This window comes from Mixophyes fleayi, chromosome 9 (assembly GCF_038048845.1).
Source record: "Mixophyes fleayi isolate aMixFle1 chromosome 9, aMixFle1.hap1, whole genome shotgun sequence".
Classification (NCBI taxonomy): Eukaryota; Metazoa; Chordata; class Amphibia; order Anura; family Limnodynastidae; genus Mixophyes; species Mixophyes fleayi.
In genome coordinates, this window is record NC_134410.1 from 111273772 (window position 1) to 111292792 (window position 19021).

General features: G+C 42.3%; 1 protein-coding gene across 1 annotated transcript in view; it reads right to left on the bottom strand.

Moving 5' to 3' along the window:
- Positions 1–18406, bottom strand: part of FGD1 (FYVE, RhoGEF and PH domain containing 1) — a 103372-nt gene extending 84966 nt beyond the window's left edge. Inside the window, exon 1 of the mRNA XM_075184927.1 lies at positions 17323–18406. Within this exon, the coding sequence (XP_075041028.1) occupies positions 17323–17587 (265 nt within the window). The 5' untranslated portion in view covers positions 17588–18406. The remainder of the gene's footprint in view (positions 1–17322) is intronic.
- Positions 18407–19021: the final 615 nt, after the last annotated feature.

The following is a 19021-nucleotide window of genomic DNA, read 5'->3' on the forward strand; positions in this document are numbered from 1 at the left end:
GGAGTATTGTTCAGAAAAAAAAAAAAAAGAAATTCAAGGAGTCCTTTTTCAGGACTGGTGGTGGGTGAAGCTCTAAAGTGGTTAAGGCACAAACAGATATGGTTGATTGGCATGAAGGATGAGTGACTGTGTCACATATCAATCGATATTAAAATTTTGACAGGACTAGTGCAGTCGGCCATTTGTTGCACACAGTTACTAACTAGTAAGTTCCAATAAACATCTGTATTGATCCCAATGCTGTTCATTAGTGGTCCAAATACACAGTGCATTAGGGCCAATCTACAATGAGCAAGCTAACCACCCAATATCGCTCTGTAGCGGAATCATAAATTTAGGACCATGGCCACTAAGCCCTCAATGTAGCACTGTACATAAGACTGCTGGTACATACGTGGGCAGCACGGTGGCTCAGTGGTTAGCACTTCTCACAGCACTGGGGTCATGAATTCAATTCCCGACCATGGCCTTATCTGTATGAAGTTTTTATGTTCTCCCTGTGTTTGCGTGGGTTTCCTCCGGGTGCTCCGGTTTCCTCCCACACTCCAAAAACATACTAGTAGGTTAATTGGCTGCTATCAAAATTGACCCTAGTCTCTCTCTCTCTCTCTCTCTGTGTATGTGCATGTTAGGGAATGTAGACTATAAGCTCCAATAGGGCAGTTGTGAGCGAGTTCTCTGTACAGCACTGCGTAATTAGTGGCGCTATATAAATAGCTGCTGATGAGGAGGATATGCTCTAGTTACAGTCATAACTACAGCAAGAGCACAGTTGCAACCTTACTATGCATATACCACTGTATGATGCACATGGAGGTGGGGCTGGGGGATTGGGTGTTATTTAATAACAGTATAATGTGCACAATGTGATCTAACCCACTGCCACCAAACGGGCAGAATCTTATTGGTTGCCACGGGTTACAACACATTTTTATTTATAAACCCCACTGTACTGAGATAAAGGTCTGTGGCAAATTCTGATGTGCATAGTCTCTGCAGAAAGGAAGAAGAATGTGGCACACTTTCAAGTACAGAAGTAGATAAATCTCCTGTGCATCTGCTCCGCTGAGCCGAGTTCCCTTTAATCCAGCAGAGGCGACTGTTATATTCTGTTTTATCTGGAGATAAAACAAACTGCAAAATAATCTACTGAGCCGTATCTCGCAGAAACAGATTTGTGAACGCACCATACATGGCTATTGAAGTACAGGATACCCAGAGCTTATCTGCCATCTCTGATAAATAAATATATCTCATTCTCTTTGTACAGAACGGCTTTTGTAGGATTTCAATATTGATGAGAAAGTGAAAACCAGATCTGTAAACTTCACTTCTGTCAGTCTTCCAATATGTCAGCGGTGGGCAATAGGTGGGCCAAAGTCCTCCAGCAGCCAGGCGAGCCTTCACCTGCGGCCGCCCAGCTCTGAGCCTACGGACTTATTCTCTGCTTTGTTTTAAAGCAGGGAAGATTGAGCAGGAGTAGCTGGCTTCCATGTCATGTGATCTCTGCGCACTGCAGGGTGGTCAGCAGCACAACCAAATCAGAGGAGGAGAGAGTGCAGCGTATTCTGCACCATGTACTCTAGCGCCATCTCCTGGTGGGTCAGACTCTACAGGTAAGTGTTTTTAGATATGTGGGGGAGGTCTGAGGGTCATCTGAGGGACCTGTGGGGAGCTCATTGTGGCACTTGGGGGTGGGGGGTGGTTGGGGTACATGTGTGTTCTGAGGTCTTGTGGCAGTCTGAGGGCAGTTTTTGGCAAGTGGAGGTCCGAAGCCATGTGCAGGGGCGGATCTAGGATGCGATTGTACCGGGGATGATTTAGCCCCGCCCCCTTTTTGACAGCTAAGGCTGCCGGCAGCTGCACACTATGTGCAGGTCCGTTCGGCAGGGACAGTTTGCTGCCCGGCTGCTCTGACTGTGTTTTAAACACCTTCAGAGCAGCCGGGAAGCACACTGTCCCTGCCTGTCACTGCCGAACGGACCTGCACGTAGAGTGCAGCCGGCAGCAAGCCCCTGCTAGGGGGGGCAGTCGCCCCGATCGCCCTCCCCCAGATCCGCCACTGGGCATGTGTGGCTATTTTGGAGCAATTGGCAGGTCTGAGTAACATGTGGTGGCATTTTGGAGCAAGTGAGAGGCATGTGGGTGCATTTTGGGATGAGTGATGTGGGGGGTGCACCAATTGTATTGGGGCTGTTCTTTTTTTTCTCCTCTTGACATCAAGGGTAATATGCAGCCCTTTAATTATACTGGGTTACCCATCACTGCTACATGTACAAAAAAAATATTTACAAAAAATTGTCTCCACTGTTTCTCAAACAGCAGCAACTATGTTTATCAACTGAAATTGTCAGAAAAACAAATATTTTGATGTAAATACGAATAGCATGATAAATATTATGATATAATTGCATGCACAGAAAATTTAGATTTCTCAATTATGATTGCCCAGTCTACCCACACAAATAGCAATAAGGTTTTTTTTAAAGTATGAGCAATTAAAATGATCGTACTTGGGTGAGCACAGTTCGGAAAGATCTGTTTGTTTAGAGTCGCATCGTTTAAGACCTCTCATATGCCACATATGTAGTGAGAAAAAAAACCTGTGTCTGGGCACCTTAAGGAGTCCACAATGTAACTAACTTGAAACAATTAATATTTTTATGGCTTATTCACATCATAAAGCGGAAGCTGAATGCACAATAACTAAAATATATTAAAAAAAAAAAAAGGTCATATAAAGATAGGTTTATAAACCACAAAACCCTAAAAATAAGTCGATCCAATAATAAAATTAAAAAGCATTATTATATTCTACTGACAAATGTATATGTCAACTTTCCCATACTGTGACAGAAGGTATATGCTCAGCACAGAATTGCGTTTTCCCTTAGGTACACACTACAGCATTTCCATTCGATTGTCGGGTCAATCGGACGATAAACGACTGTCTGGCCTGATATCACAGTAGTGTGTACCATGGAACAATGAACAATTATCTTTCCAAAGCCCATGAAATCATCGATCGAGACTTTCAAACGGACTTGAAAATCTCGTTCAACAAAGTCGTTCCAATTCTGCAGTGCGTGTGCACTCACCATCAGGATCTCTATAGAGTTTACAGAGTCACAATCTTTTTAGCCGATGGTTATAACAGATGAAGAGCACGGATCTGAAGGTAAACCTTGTAAAACGTGTATATTGTGTACATATGAATCGACATGCTGATCGGGACTTCTTCTTTTAATCAGTCGTTGGTAAAATCGCCGGGAGAAAAGTTCTGTAGTGTGTACCTAGCCTAATGCCTACAGTTTACGTGCTGTGTTTCAACAGTCCTACTCTTAACACAAGTTTAATCCAATATCAATCGATGAATTTTCAATCACGCATAAATCAGGTACGCAACTAACCGCTTACTGCATGTATGTGCGGTCTACCACATGTCACTGATTTGGAGATGGATGCGTTTGTGTGGCAGCTATGTCCACCCACCATTAGATCTTGCCCCAGCCTGAAAAACAAGGGACCGTATTTATGTCTAATGATCACCAGACCCAATTAGTGGAGTGTTCATTGGGATTGCTAGATGTTTCGGCTCCAACATGTATTGATATTGGGCATGTTGACTCAAAAATAAAAAAAACTCTGTTGGGCATAGTGCAGGGTTACATATCACGGGTGTGTTTGACTACATACCCTTGAGAACCCATCTCTGGCACAGAAAAACAATAGTTTCAATGAGAATGTATCACCTCTCACTATATACACACTTCTTGTTATGCTTCACAATGCAGCTCGGATACAAATAATTAGGATCATGGCCTTTAGTGGAGAGAAATCTCAGAATTCTCCTGACTATCTGTTGCCATGGTTACTATCCTAAGTAAATTATACAGCCAGTATTGTGTTTAGACATACTTCCTAGCAAACAAGAGAGAGGATACTTTATCCAAGGTTATATGGTGGAGTACATTTGGTCCATCATAAGGGCACGTACCAGCACTGAGGTACTTAGCTGGATTCAGGTTCTATTCATGTGTCCGTCATACACCCACAAACAAATTAAGGGGTCTATGATTCTGGGGTAGAAACTATAAATATTAAGTTGCCTGATTCCACTGTCAGCACCATAGGGGTCTATGGGGACAAAGGTAAGTGCTGGAAATTATGTTGTTCATGGTTAAATTTAACCCTTTGCATTTAAGAACTGTTTTTATCTTGGTTTGAACTGTTATTACAGTCAATTATATGTTTATACTATTTTGTTTATGCATAATGGATGATTACATCCAAAACAGAAAATTCAGCTTTGGGCAGAATATCATAACTAAAACCCAATCCTAAAACATTAAGGTCACGCAACGCAGTAGTTCCCCGGACGTCTTGCAACTGTCAGACAATGCTCAGCTCGCCGATGTGCTACTGGCGGATCACATGCTTGCTAAATAAGAAAATAGTGGGTTGGCAGGTATAAAGTGACAGACATATTTCAGTGTGTGGACTTTTTAATTGGGAAAAAAAAAAGAAAATAATATATTTCTAGAACAAATTTTCAGGAGAATTATAGTCATTTTTGAAATGTACAGATATTACTTGTTTAAATTTCTAGTAAGGTGACTCCAGTATTTTTTCTATATGTCTAAAACATCTTGCCATAAAGAAGTATTGAGTACACTCAGGGCTTTTTTTGTCATAGAACACTCAGAACGGCGTCCCGGCGCCTTTTTTCCATTGGTTTTCAAAGTTTAATTAACTTTTAAACTTTTTTTTTCTCTAGCAGCACCGCATCTTAGTGTGTGTGTCCTGCTTCCGGCTCCGGCAACGTCGCAACGTCACAACGCTGCCAGTGAGAGGAGCCGCGATAAGCAGAAAAGCGAGAAAAGAAGCATAGAAGGGGAGTACAGACTACAGAAAGCGGGGGAGGGGCGCAAAAAGAGGGCTACAGAAAAACGAGGAAGGGCAGAAAGAGGGCTACAGAAAAACGAGGGGGGGGGGCAGAAAGAGAGGGCTACAGAAAAACGAAGGGGGGGCAGAAAGAGAGGCTACAGAAAAACAAGGGGGGCAGAAAGAGAGGGCTACAGAAAAACGACGGGGGGGGGCAGAAAGAGAGGGCTACAGAAAAACGAGGGGGGGGCAGAAAGAGAGGGCTACAGAAAAATGAGGAAGGGCAGAAAGAGGGCTACAGAAAAACGAGGGGGGGGGGGCAGAAAGAGAGGGCTACAGAAAAACGACGGGGGTGGGGCAGAAAGAGAGGGCTACAGAAAAACGACGGGGGGGGGGGGGGGGGCAGAAAGAGAGGGCTACAGAAAAACGACGGGGGGGGGCAGAAAGAGAGGGCTACAGAAAAATGAGGGGGGGGGCAGAAAGAGAGGGCTGCAGAAAAATGTTTTAAAAGTAAGTGTTGGTGTGTGTCATAACAGCAATAATATTGTGAATCACTGCCCTCTGCAATTGTAGCAAAGCTTGGTTACTCCAGATAGGATGGTCTATTTCAGTTCTGGCTGTTGAGACTTAATCAAAGCCAAGCAGTCTCCCTGAGAGAAAGCACACAGTCCCGAAATAGAAGGCGAAAATTACAGGGTAGCTGGCAGAGATGGCTTAGCGGCAGTGAGCGCACTGCAGGCAGCTGCCTGCCCGGTTTTGCATATGCCAGCACTCTGAATCACGTGCTCTTGTAATCAGCTGAATGCAAATGAATGGAAAATTCACTACAGCACTGAGTGTGTAATTAATAAAGCGGATCTAGGAGACAGTCATGACAATTGCACACCACCTAATTATTATCCTTAAAATGTTGTTGCATTGTAAAGATGGTTGTCAAGGGGACCTCATCTGTTAACGTAGTGTAATGCTTGATGATAATAATGCATTATTTCTATTGAAAGCTCTAAAACGGTTTTATTCTACACGCAAACAAAACAAAAAATGGTTTAAAAACATTCAGATATAAAATCCTAGAGTGGTCTGCAGAGTATGGATAATTCCATATATAAACCCCACTGTTACTCTACCCTGTTGTGGGGTAATGAGGGTCTATCGGAATTAATTTCACTTCCCAGTACCTGGAGGGAGGGTTGTGGCGCTACAACTGGAAGTCCTTACAGCTGAAGACGAGGTGCGGATAAACGCCAATAGGCACAGTTTCATCACTCGTTGTAAACACAGTTTAGAAAAGGAGCCCATATAGTACAATTAGCTAATATAGAAAACACATCAATTGCAATTCAAATTGCACAAACTAATTTGCTCTTTATTGCCAATGTGTGGATCCTGGGTGCCCTGCAGACCGTATTTTAATATAATTAAACACCATTGGAGATGATGACTTGAGACTTACGGATAGTAAGGATTGAGAGAAAATTTAAAAATGTCCAAGATGTTAGGATGAGTACACATTACAATTTTTTCAACCGGGTCAATCACACGATAAACGACCATTCGGCCCGATGAACGATTATCGTTCCAAAGCACACTGTTTCGTTTGTTTGATTTTTAAACAGAGCTAAAAATCTCGTTCAAAGATGGAACGATATCGTTCCAATTCTGCAGTGTGTATGCACGCCCGACCGGCAGTGTCCATAGACCTCTATGGAGTGTGCAGAGTCAAGATCTTTTCAGCCGATGGTTATGACAGATGAAGAGCAAAGATCTGAAGGTAAGTCTTGTAAAACGTGTTTAGTGTGTACACATGAATCGGCATGCTGATCGGGACTTTTTTTTTTTCTTTTCAGTCGTTAAAACCGTTAACAATATCACATCAGTAGAAGTTTTCTGTAGTGTGTACCCAGCCTTAACTATAAGCACCTGTTACCTGTTGACACAGCTCAAATGTATTCATAGAATTGACTATACCCCGCAATGCCTATGTCAAGTGGATCATGCAGCCAAACCAAATTAAGACTGATGTTATATAGCGATTGATTTTTAGATCATGTTTGAGAGAAATCATACACACACTTATGAGCAGAAGATCGCTTAATGCTTAGCAATGGCTTCATATAATGTTTTATAAGGACTGCCAGTAAAGTCAACCAACTCTCAATGGAAGACACTAGTGAACCTACCTTTTCCATAGAATTACCTATACCAATAGAGGTTGGCATCATACAGGCAGCACAAGCTCTAATGGGGCAGGGACCAATCTGTGCTCCTTCTCCCGTGCTGCCCCCCTTCACTGGAACGACCTCCCTCGCTCCATTCGTCTCTCACCCAATCTGTGCTCCTTCAAGCGGGCTCTTTAAAACTCACCTGTTCCTTAAGGCCTACCAACCATCCACTTAACCTCTCACCTCTTCTGGTTCTCCCCTGCCCCCTTCTATCTCTCCCCGTTGCTTCACTGGCCTCCCTTATGTACCTGATTCTGTTTACCCTCCCTTAGGATGTAAGCTCGTATGAGCAGGGCCCATCTTCCCTCCTGTCTCCATACCTGTTCTTCCGCTCCGTCTCTACTGTATCTGCCTGCCCGGAGTTTCTGAAGTACTGGTACTTTGTGTTTATTGTTCTGTACTGTTTTACCCTGTATAGTCTACTGTTTGTACCATGTGCGGCGCTTGCGGAAACCTTGTGGCGCCTTACAAATAAACGATAATAATAAAATAATAATAATGTGAGTTCTCTGGACAGTGCTGCGAAATTAGTGGCACTATATAAATCATACTCTACCAACTTTCTGTTGGTGAAAATCCGGGAGCCTGCAGAGGAGGTGGGCGTAATGGGGGGGCGGGGCTCCAAATGGCGTCATTTTGGACCCGCCCCCATGACGTGATGACGCAAAATGCGTCATTTGACAGCGGGGGGCAGGGCCAAATGGCGCGATTCGCCGGGAATTGCGGCGTTTGGGACTTAATTCTGCCCACTTCACTAGGAAGTGGGCAGAATTATCCAGATGCGGGGGATTGCCACACATCGCCCGGGAGACTCTCGCAAAATGCGGGAGTCTCCCGGATATTTCGGGAGAGTTGGCAAGTATGATATAAATAGATGATGATGATAGTACAGTTTTAGAAAACAAACCAGAAGCAACCAAATGATTGCATTCACATAGCAAGTTTTAAAGGAAATTGGGGCAGCACGGTGGCTCAGTGGTTAGCACTTCTGCCTCACAGCACTGGGGTCATGAGTTCAATTCCCGACCATGGCCTTATCTGTGTGGAGTTTGTATGTTCTCCCCGTGTTTGCATGGATTTCCTCCGGGTGCTCCAGTTACCTCCCACACTCCAAAACATACTGGTAGGTTAATTGGCTGCTATCAAATTGCCCTTAGTCTCTGTCTGTCTGTGTATGTTAGGGAATTTAGACTGTAAGCCCCAAATGGGGCAGGGACATGATGCCTGGATGGCGAATTTTTTAGCAAGCATTGGGGGAGTTATACAATTATTGCATATGAATTAGCCAGAAAAGATAACTAGACATACGCTTGGGGTCATTTTGGTCCTCCCACAAGAAAATATACTCTATGGCCAATAGTATGTGGATACCCGAACTTCACATCCATGTGTGCTTGCTGAACATCTCATTCCTAAATCATGGGCTTTAACTATAGAGTCGGTCCCCCTCTCGATGTTATAACAGCCTCCACCTTGCTGGGAAGGCTTTCCACTAGATCTTGGAACATGGCTGCAGGGATTCACATCCATTCAGCCACAAGAGCATTAGTGAGGTCGGTATTAATGTTGGGTGATAAGGCCAAGCTCACAGTAGGTGTTCCAATTCATCCCACTGGTGTTCGAAGGGTTTGAGGTCAAGGTGGCTAAGTGGTTAGCACTTCTGCCTCACAGAACTGGGGTCACGAGTTCAATTCCCGACCATGGCCTTATCTGTGTGGAGTTTGTATGTTCTCCCCGTGTTTGAGTGGGGTTTCCTCCGGGTGCTCCGGTTTCCTCCCACACTCCAAAAACATACTGGTAGGTTAATTGGCTGCTAAAAAATTGACCCTAGTCTGTGTTTCTGTCTCTCTGTGTGTGTGTGCGTTAGAGAATTTAGACTGTAAGCTCCAATGGGGCAGGGACTGATGTGAGTGAGTTCTCCGTACAGCGCTGCGGAATTAGTGGCGCTATATAAATAAATGGTGATGATGATGCAATGCTGCTGTAATTTGTACTTGATATCTAGTGATATTTGGTATTAAATTTTGTTATTCATTATTTGTACCCAATGACAGTTTGTACCTTATTTCAATTTTCTATTCCATTTTTAATTTGTATCTAATTGTATCTGAGAAATTCCCCTTGCTACTGGTTTTGTTTTGCATAATTACTCATTTCACACATATAAGCAATGGTTCATTGTTTGAACTGCTCACCCCCCTCCCCTCCCCATATTACATACTGTTATTATAGATTGAATAAAAGACGACAAAAAAACACCCAAAAAAACAAAAACAAACAGTCCATCAAGTCATCCTTTTATAAAATCCTAAATGTGTTGATCTAGAAGAAAGCAAAACAAAACCGGGAGCATCTGCCAATTACACCTCACAACGGAGAAACTGTACATGTAATATGCGCGTCAGACAAATCTTTGTATTGTCCTTGAATATAGACGTTATTTAGGTCACCTCTGAGGCACCTTCTTTCCAAAGTAAACAACCTGTTTGTCAAGTCTTTCTTATAATTTAACTCCTCCATCACTGTTATTAATAAGGTAGTGTGTAAAACATTATATAACTATTACTCCTATAGTGTCAGAGACCATTTTTTTCTGGTCATTCAGTGTTAATTGAAAATGCACCATTAGCTCGGTGATCTGATTACTTTCCTCTGATTGGTGCAACAACAAACCATGCCTTAGAATATTATTATTATTATTATTATTATTTATTTATTTATAAGGCGCCACAAGGTTTCCGCAGCGCCGAACACAGTACAAACAATGGACAGTACAGGGAATAACAGTACAGAACAATAAACGAGTAATACTGAGACTTCAGATGCTCCAGGAAAATCAAGAATATTGAGGTTAGAGCAGAAGAGAAGGTAGAGAGACAGGAGGGAGAAGGGCCCTGCTCATTAGAGCTTACATCCTAAAGGGAGGGCAACAGACAATCGGCACAGAGGAAGTCAGAGGAGGGGAGCAAGCGCGCCCTTATCAAAGGAGGAGCCAGGAGATGAGAGCGAGCATGGAAAGAGGGTTAAGTGGAGGGCTGGTAAGCCTTGAGGAAGAGATGAGTTTTGAGTGCCCGTTTGAAGGAGCACAAGTTAGGGGATAGACGGATGGAGCGAGGGAGGTCATTCCAGTGCAAGGGGGCAGCTCGGGAGAAGTCTTGAATTCTGGAGTGGGATGAGGTTATTAGAGTGGAGGAGAGGCGACGGTCATTGGCCGAGCGCAGGGACCGGGCGGGAGTGTGGATGGAGAGAAGATTGGAGATATAAGGGGCAGTAGACTGGGAGAGGGCCTTGTAGATGAGGGTAAGAAGTTTGAAAAGAATTCGATAGGGGAAGGGGAGCCAGTGAAGGGCAAGGCAGAGAGATTTGTACATAATACAAATATGTAAATGAAAAACTATATATTGTATTGATAATTTATGACTGTAGAAAAGTGCCAGTTCTTCCTGCCATGTGGACTATGCCTATATGAACGATGGGGTGGGGGTCCGAAGCAGAGAACGGAAGATAATTGTATGTCCGATTCTGTCCATGAATCACGACGCATAATGAACTTACAGAGGTTGAGACTGCATAATTGGTGGGCTCTTGTATTATAAATGACCTACAGTACAGCATCTTAAACCGTTCATCTAAGTATATCTATATGGGCACAACACACACAACAATCACATTTTTGTTTCCTGGCTAGCAAACAAACAATAATGAGTGTATACTTAGAGTAGCAGGACACACATTAGCTAGACCAGGCTTGGCTAACCTGTGCACTCCAGGTGTTGTGAAAATACAAGTCCCAGCATACCCTTCCAGCAATAAGCTGCTATATATTGGCAAAGCATGCTGGGGCTTGTAGTTTCACAACACCTAGAGTGCCACAGGTTAGCCAAGCCTGGCCTAGACTATTGATTGGATTGCAGATTGATGGAATATAATATATGTCACTCCAAGGGCATTATATATTTATAATGTAAAATCACATACATCAAAACAATACCTAAATAATCCATAATTGAGAAGACCACTCTATATTTGTAATCAAGGTAACTAGCTACATAAAATGTGTCATTGATAAGTACTAGTCTAACACAGCTTCCTAAGGGATCCACCTTATATAATCATGGAAGATAACTACTGATGGCTGTGTATGTAGTCTCCAACACTGCACTTACAGAATGCAGCCGGACTGTAAGTGATTACGTTTATCATCCAATTCAGCCACCCATAGATGTGTCCAAATTGAACAACATTCAACCTGTGTGTGGCCAGATTTATATTCTTATTTTTTGAGGAAACACAGATACACAAAACACTAAAGGGGTAGATTTACTAAACTGCGGGTTTGAAAAAGTGGAGATGTTGCCTATAACAACCAATCAGATTCTAGCTGTCATTTTGTATAATGTACTAAATAAATGATAGCTAGAATCTGATTGGTCTTTCAAACCCGCCGGAAAACTCTCAGCTTGATACATTTACCCCCTAGACTCTGATTGGTTGCTATAGGCAACATCTCCACTTTTTCAAACCCGTAGTTTAGTAAATAAACCCCCAAGTAGATTTATCAAACCTTCTATAAAAGAAAAGTGGAGGTGTTTCCCGTAGCAACCAGTGAGGAGCTAGATATCATTTATCGTGTATATTCTAGAAAATGATAGCTAGAATTTGAACAGTTGTTATCGGCCTCACCTCTGCATTTCGCCCATCCCGTAGTATGGGTAGGAGTGTTAATTATCTGCATGGTAGCCCACCAACATTATAACATGACAATTACCAAGTTAATACTGCAATATCAGGCCAATTGCTTCGGATGGACCTCAAAATCATAATCATACACACGATTGCACTCAGGGGCAAACACAGGCTTTATAGAGAGGGGATTTCCAAATGTTTGATTTTGTAACAAAGCAAAAACATAACAAAAACAAAACTTGCTGCAATAAACTGACAACAGACACTTTTTTGTAGTTAAAGTGTTTGACTAAGTAAATAAGTTTGGGTAAGTCACCGAGTGTAAGGCGTAATCTAGTGCAGAAACAACTGGCGCAGAAGCGTTTGCTCCACTGTTTCCACTTGTCGGTTTTATTCTGGAAGTTTGACCCTGATCAGGAAATCTCTGTGAAACCAGGTAATTCTACCTTATATTAATAATTTAAGTTTCACTTTAATTTTTAAAAGAAAAACAAACAAACAATGAGCTTTTTGGCGGTGCAAGAGCAGGGGTGATTTTCCCAAATATACAGCAGGAGAAAGACAAAGAGAAGTGGTGCTGTGCAGTGTCCATATGTACAGGAGAACAAGTGCATAAGGTGAAGTGGTGCTGTGCAGTGTCCATATGTACAGGAGAACAAGTGCATAAGGTGAAGTGGTGCTGTGCAGTGTCCATATGTACAGGAGAACAAGTGCATAAGGTGAAGTGGTGCTGTGCAGTGTCCATATGTACAGGAGAACAAGTGCATAAGGTGAAGTGGTGCTGTGCAGAGTCTGTATGTACAGCATATGCATAAAGAAAAGTGATACTATGAGTGTCCATATGTACAGCATGAACGTGACAAAGAAGTGGCATTGTGCAGTGTATTTATGAATTACATTTAAATGACAAAGATAAGTGGTATTGTGCAGTGTCTATACATTCAGCATACCAAAACACTTCACCATTGCATACAAAACAGAAATTAGGCAGTAGTGCTGTATTCAGATATGAAAACTTTAATTAAAACAGTAAAATGTATATGAATGTAATGAAATGTTACATAAAAAAAAAGAATGAGGCATAAAGTAAACTGTACATTAATGTGAACATTGCTTTAAATAACTCTAACCATATAATCAAATTATTATTACTCTACAAAACTAATATTAATCTCCTCCCACACCCAATTAAAATAAAAACTGTTAAAAGTGAGTGTTATAGTTGCTTACCCAGTGCTACACATCAGACAGCTGGTGATAACAGGTCATTTACTTTATGTATTTTCTATGTCACACAAACACTAGAGTACTAGATACTAAACTTTAAAAATAATACACTAGAGACAAAAGTGACGGTGGCCATTTTGCTGAGGCCAATGTTCATGAAATCCTATGCAGATTGCTCATGGAAATGCTTCCTAGGCTGCAGACAATGCGTTATAGTTAATATACATACTAACTGGGAGGTCCCATGATTAGTGAAAGGTGGGGTTCTGGGTAACTGGAAACCCCCTTAAGCGTGCTCAAAGCACGTATGGACGGGCCAAAACTGAATTCTCCTGGAGAAGAGATCCTGTCCAGAATTTGAAGGCAGCACAGGGCAAAATTTGACAGGCATTCCCCAGCCCATGATTATGAACCCGTAAGGAGTCTCTCCTCCAGCAGAGCTCATGAAATTGAGCCAGACTTAAACCAGCGGTGGGAAAGCACTCGATTTGGCCAGGCTTACCTGGGCATAAACTATGGTAATTAGAAATAATTCCAATAAATATCCTGCCAATCAGCATATTACAATAATCACCCACTTAGTGAAAACAGGCATGAATAAACTATCTATATACAATGTAGATGACCTTTGAGTTCTCATGGAGACTGCAGGCATCCAGTGCTAAGTAACTGTGATTCTAATTCACCCAGTGACCCAGAGGATTGAGAAAATGGGAGAGGCTTTCCCTACTTCCTACAGCAACCAGCCATATGTCTGACATAGACTGTCACCTGATGCACTATTGGCATTTCCTATATTATACATGAGAAATTATTGCAGCTGCTTAATAGTTTCTGGAACAACCGTAGATGAAATTAGTAAGTGTCTTGTGGTAATACCAGGCTAGGTGGCGCTATTTGACCACCTGATCAGGCTTGGGCAGGCAGGATCCTCCCCCGCAGAACTGAAAAGTTGCAGTTACACACCCCTGAGGGGCTCCAGTACAAACGTGCATGTGGCAGGCAAGAAGTTTTGGGGGAGCTCAGGATAGGTCTCAAAAAGATCCTAAGCAGAGGACCTAATGTGAGGCTGGGGAGTCATCCTGAAGAGACTGACTAGCTAAGGAGGACCTGGACTTTGTATTGTGGTCTAAGTCAATTCAGAAAAAATGTAAAGTGGTCTAGCAGGTCACTTCATATTGAGGGTTGAAGAAGGGAAATCAACACATCCTATGGGGTCTAGCTTTATTATTTTCGGTGAGAGTGTACTCTTGTTGTACATTAAAAAGCTCATTCCTGTTTAATGTCTGAGTTTACTGTGTGGAGACCATTATTTTTATGCACCAATACACAAATCACAGACGAAGGCCACAACCAGAGTCAGACTAGCACAATACCGGTCTTGTCTCAGCCCTTGTCCTGAAAGTTACTGAAAAACATCTGAGTCTCACCCACAGGCCAGCTCAGTGGAGAGCTGCCACATCTTCCTGCAGTATCTGCTTCAGCACAGACCACAAGAGACTACAAATCCTTGCTCCAGCGGGTTTGCTGACTCCTTGTCCAGATGTTCACAGCCCACGCTATATAAACACAGCTCAGCCTAAACAATGCAGTTCTCAATGTTCCACAATGAGCTGTCACATGTATATAGTAATCCCCAGCAGTAGATAATACACACCATAGAAATAAAACTCATAATATACATAGAAGAGGTACAGATGGGAGCCAAAACATGAGTTTTCCCGGGTGAATAGAAAGCATCAAGTATATTAAAAGCAATAACAGTTTGAAATGTTGACATTTGACTCTTTGTAATGGAAATTATTCACACTCAACAGTATTGATCACCATCACCATTTATTTATATAGCGCCACTAATTCCGCAGCGCTGTACAGAGAACTCACTCACATCAGTCCCTGCCCCATTGGGGCTTACAGTCTAAATTCCCCTAACACACACACACACACACACACAGCCTAGTGTCAATTTGTTAGCAGGCAATCAGTAGTGGCATATCCTCTGCTAAGCACTTTAGATGAATTAAAACATGAAAATCACATCAATGGAATATGTACTTCCACCTGTTGCTGGTGATATCTTCCCTTGAAGTGCACAGACATTTGCAATTACTTATAATCTATTCCTCTCTGCACTTGGTTGGCAGTTATGGCCTTTTGCAATTACCAGTTGAACCACAGCTTGGGTGCAGTGATTGGGTATAGGTGTGAGCAATCCTCCATACCTGTGAACTGGGGGCTCTGATTATTCCACTTTTGTATACACCACAGTAATTAACATGTGCCATAGTCAACTACAGATCTCCTCTCAATTTAAGTCTAGACATTTAAAAGAATTGGAAGCTATGTCAAACATTGAACAAATTATGGAGAACTGAGCACCCAACTCAAGAATATTATAGAACAGAAGCATTGGCTTCCTATAATAAATATTAAGAGATTAGAAGCAGTGGCACATAATAATTATTAAGAGGGCAGCACGGTGGCATAGTGGTTAGCACTTCTGCCTCACATCACTGGGGTCATAAGTTCAATTCCCGACCATGGCCTTATCTGTGTGGAGTTTGTATGTTCTCCCCGTATTTGCGTGGGTTTCCTCCGGGTGCTCCGGTTTCCTCCCACACTCCAAAAACATACTGGTAGGTTAATTGGCTGCTATCAAAATTGACCCTAGTCTCTCTCGGTCTGTGTATGTTAGGGAATTTAGACTGTATGCTTCAATGGGGGCAGGGACTGATGTGAATGAGTTCTCTGTACAGCACTGCGGAATCAGTGGCGCTATATGAATAAATGGTGATGATGATGATACTTTATTGTAAGGGGGAACAATGGCAATTTTGCCGTTCAAGTAGACCAACTTAGACCAAACAGGCACAAAATTTTTACATGCGTGGGGTTCCACTGACCACCAAAGATGGCTGAAAATGGACTGTAATCCATCTGGTAACTGCTGTTACTGTCTATATGAGGTCATTGGAAGACAGCAGTATTGAAGCCCTGTGGGATATTACCAAATCTGATACAGAACCGACCATTCTGCCATCAGAGAGATCTTAATATGTGTAGACAACTTTATTAATCATTATGATAATCTTCTCACAATACAAAAGCTTGGGAATATAGTGTTGGTATAATAATTGGGGGGTGTTATATGATGCAATTGGGGGGTGTGGCTAGCTCCAGAAGGAGTATGGAACTGTCAGGGAATAAGACATCTTCATAATATAGTTAATAGTGTGAACAGAGGGATAGTATAAAACGATGTCTAGTATATTCATTCTCCTATACTAGGCACAATTAAGCAAAGATAAGGTTTCTGTTTAAGCAGCTGCTTCTCCGCCTCTATGAACCACCCAGATCCTGCAGATATTGTCCGTGTTGCATGAAAGACAACATCCCTGACATCCATCCTGCCACCTTGGCACATTTACTACTTTTTTAAAGAGACGAACGGCGCGTTGCTGATCATAGCAGTGTTCCATTTTTAAACAAAACTCAAATTTTTTAAACAAATTGATGGAGTTTGAGAGGTTAAATTTGTGGTTGGGGGTTTTGATCAGGATGGAGGGTTAAGGATGGATTTAGCTTTGTAATGTTCTAAACACTAGCTAAAATCCAACACCTAACACTAAGAAGTTTATTTAAAAATGTGACTTTCATTAAAAATGGAAGCAGTTACGATCAAGAGCTCACCTGCCCATCTCCTTCTTATGCAAGGCAGTAGAGGATTTGTATTATGTGTACTGAGAGCTCAGGAGCACAAACACAGGGGGGGAATGGATGCTCAGGGATGGAGCCTTTCATATAACCATGGACCTGACAGCTGCAGCAATTTCTGGTTACTGTTTACTAGCTGCATATCGTCATCACAGGTAGAAGGCGCAGCCAATCATAGATGGTTAAAGGTTAATTGGCATGATTTTCTAAAATTGTGATTCCCAGGGGAGAACTGTTTTTTTTTTATTGCTCTATAGAACACATTGGTTTGTCATTACAGGTAAACTGTTTTCATTTATAATCACATGGAAATAATAGAAGTGTATACTAATCTAATCTTTAAAGGGGTTTTCCATTAGAGACAATGCAGTAGATCTCTCCTACTATGGAGGGTCTAGCACAGCCGAAGGTGACCGACTGAAGTCCTGGCTATATGCAAGTGCTGGGCTAAATAAAGCGAATGGTGCGAGACTAGATGATGGACCCCCCCTTACCGAAATTTTATTAAAAAAGGCAAGGATTTAGTAAAATTTATATTTAACCATTTAATAAAATGCAAGCTATTGTATTCCAATTCCCCTTTACTCACCATCATTTTGCAGTGTTTGGGTGCCAGGACCAGATGCAGCCCCCCCAATGTGATATGAGAAGCGTCTGGCTTGGAACTGCTTGGCGTAGGATCCAGGCTCCTCTCGGGTGCTGGCTGGTGGGTACGTGTACACAGTGCTCCTAGGTCGGTTTACCTGCATGTTTGCAGGGTGAGGGGGACAGGCCTGTGTCCCTTTAACTGGCACCTCAACCTCTCCCCTCTGACCATAAGGGAAGCCTGGAGAGGGGTATGGCTGCACAGACATAACGAGGGTCTAGGCATTGGTAGAAGTACATGGACAATAATAATCAGTATAGTTATTGCACAACACCAGAGTATTTCAAGCTCTTCTTATGCCAGATGAGATGTGATGAAATCTTGACTTAAATATCCATATATTTGATTTCTTTTCCCCGTCACAATAACTGCAGTATTTTTTATAATCCAATGTGCTGGATCAGCAAGAGCTCCCACAGAGAAAAATTCAGGTTGTGTGGACTGAAGCAAGCACTGCAGTAAGACTGTGAGCCCAGCAGATCCTCTCATGAGCTGGTCTATAGGGGTCTTCTGTAACACACAATGTAATAAGACAGAGTAGTCAAGCAGTTTACCTAATCACATCCTGGAGGGGCTTCACCATCCTTCCACTGGCTTTAGTCTGATTGCTAATCCCATCACTCCTCCTGTTCCTTCGCAGGGAGCAGATTGCTTGCCTTGAGGGGAAGGTCAGCTCCTGTATGAATTCATAACTTGTCCTGAGCTGTCCTTAATTTTTTTTTGCAGATTACCAAAATCCAGCAGTATTACCTGCTTGTGTAACCTCTACCTAGAGACTCTTTTGGTGCATAATAACCATGCCCTATGTGCAATGCAGACAAGCAGACTGTACACCTCACCCTGTAATTTTCTTTGTTCTCTCTGCTTTTGCTAGTGATGGTTTTGGCTTCTAAACACACTCCTGCGTTCAGTTTTTTCTTCCTAGTGTATGTGAAATCTGACTCTCTTCCCTTGTCGTTGGATTTCACGTCAGATGCATTTAAAATCTGGTCTGGATTTTCCCCTCGCACATGGTTCACCCACCCCCCATCTCACTGCAATACTGTCCTTTGCTTTTTCCTGACTTATCATTTAGCGATATTAACCCCTCTGCTGCTTTATTATAGGGTCAAGCTGAGTGATGGCTCCATCTGGCCCAGGCACGTTACAGATATATACTCTGCCATTGAGAGCAGCTCCTGAAGAATTGGCTGGAGGGAAATTAATGAGAAATGAATCAACAAGCCAATCATTCACAGTTTGGATGTTGAAAGAGTTAACAGCTGCTTCAGTCGCGGTTCATTGATCTGCAATGCATTGATCAGTACCCATATAGGGTTAATTTAAATTCTCTACAATACAGGCTCATGTTGATACCACCTGTCACTGGAGGCCGATTGTCCTTCTGTCTCTTTCACCACACTATTATCCCCTATCTCCACCTATAACCCCTCTGTCAGTCTAACATTCCCTTTGTTTTTTGTTTTTTTTTATCATTACAGATGTGACTACAGAATGGTGCAGACAATACAGATTTTGCTGACTTTACACATTGATTTGGGGTAAAAAAAACAAAACAAAAAAAAACAACCCAAGCAAGGATTAGAATGCAATTTCAATAGTTTTTTTTTTTGTGGTAAAACATTTTATATAATGAAATATT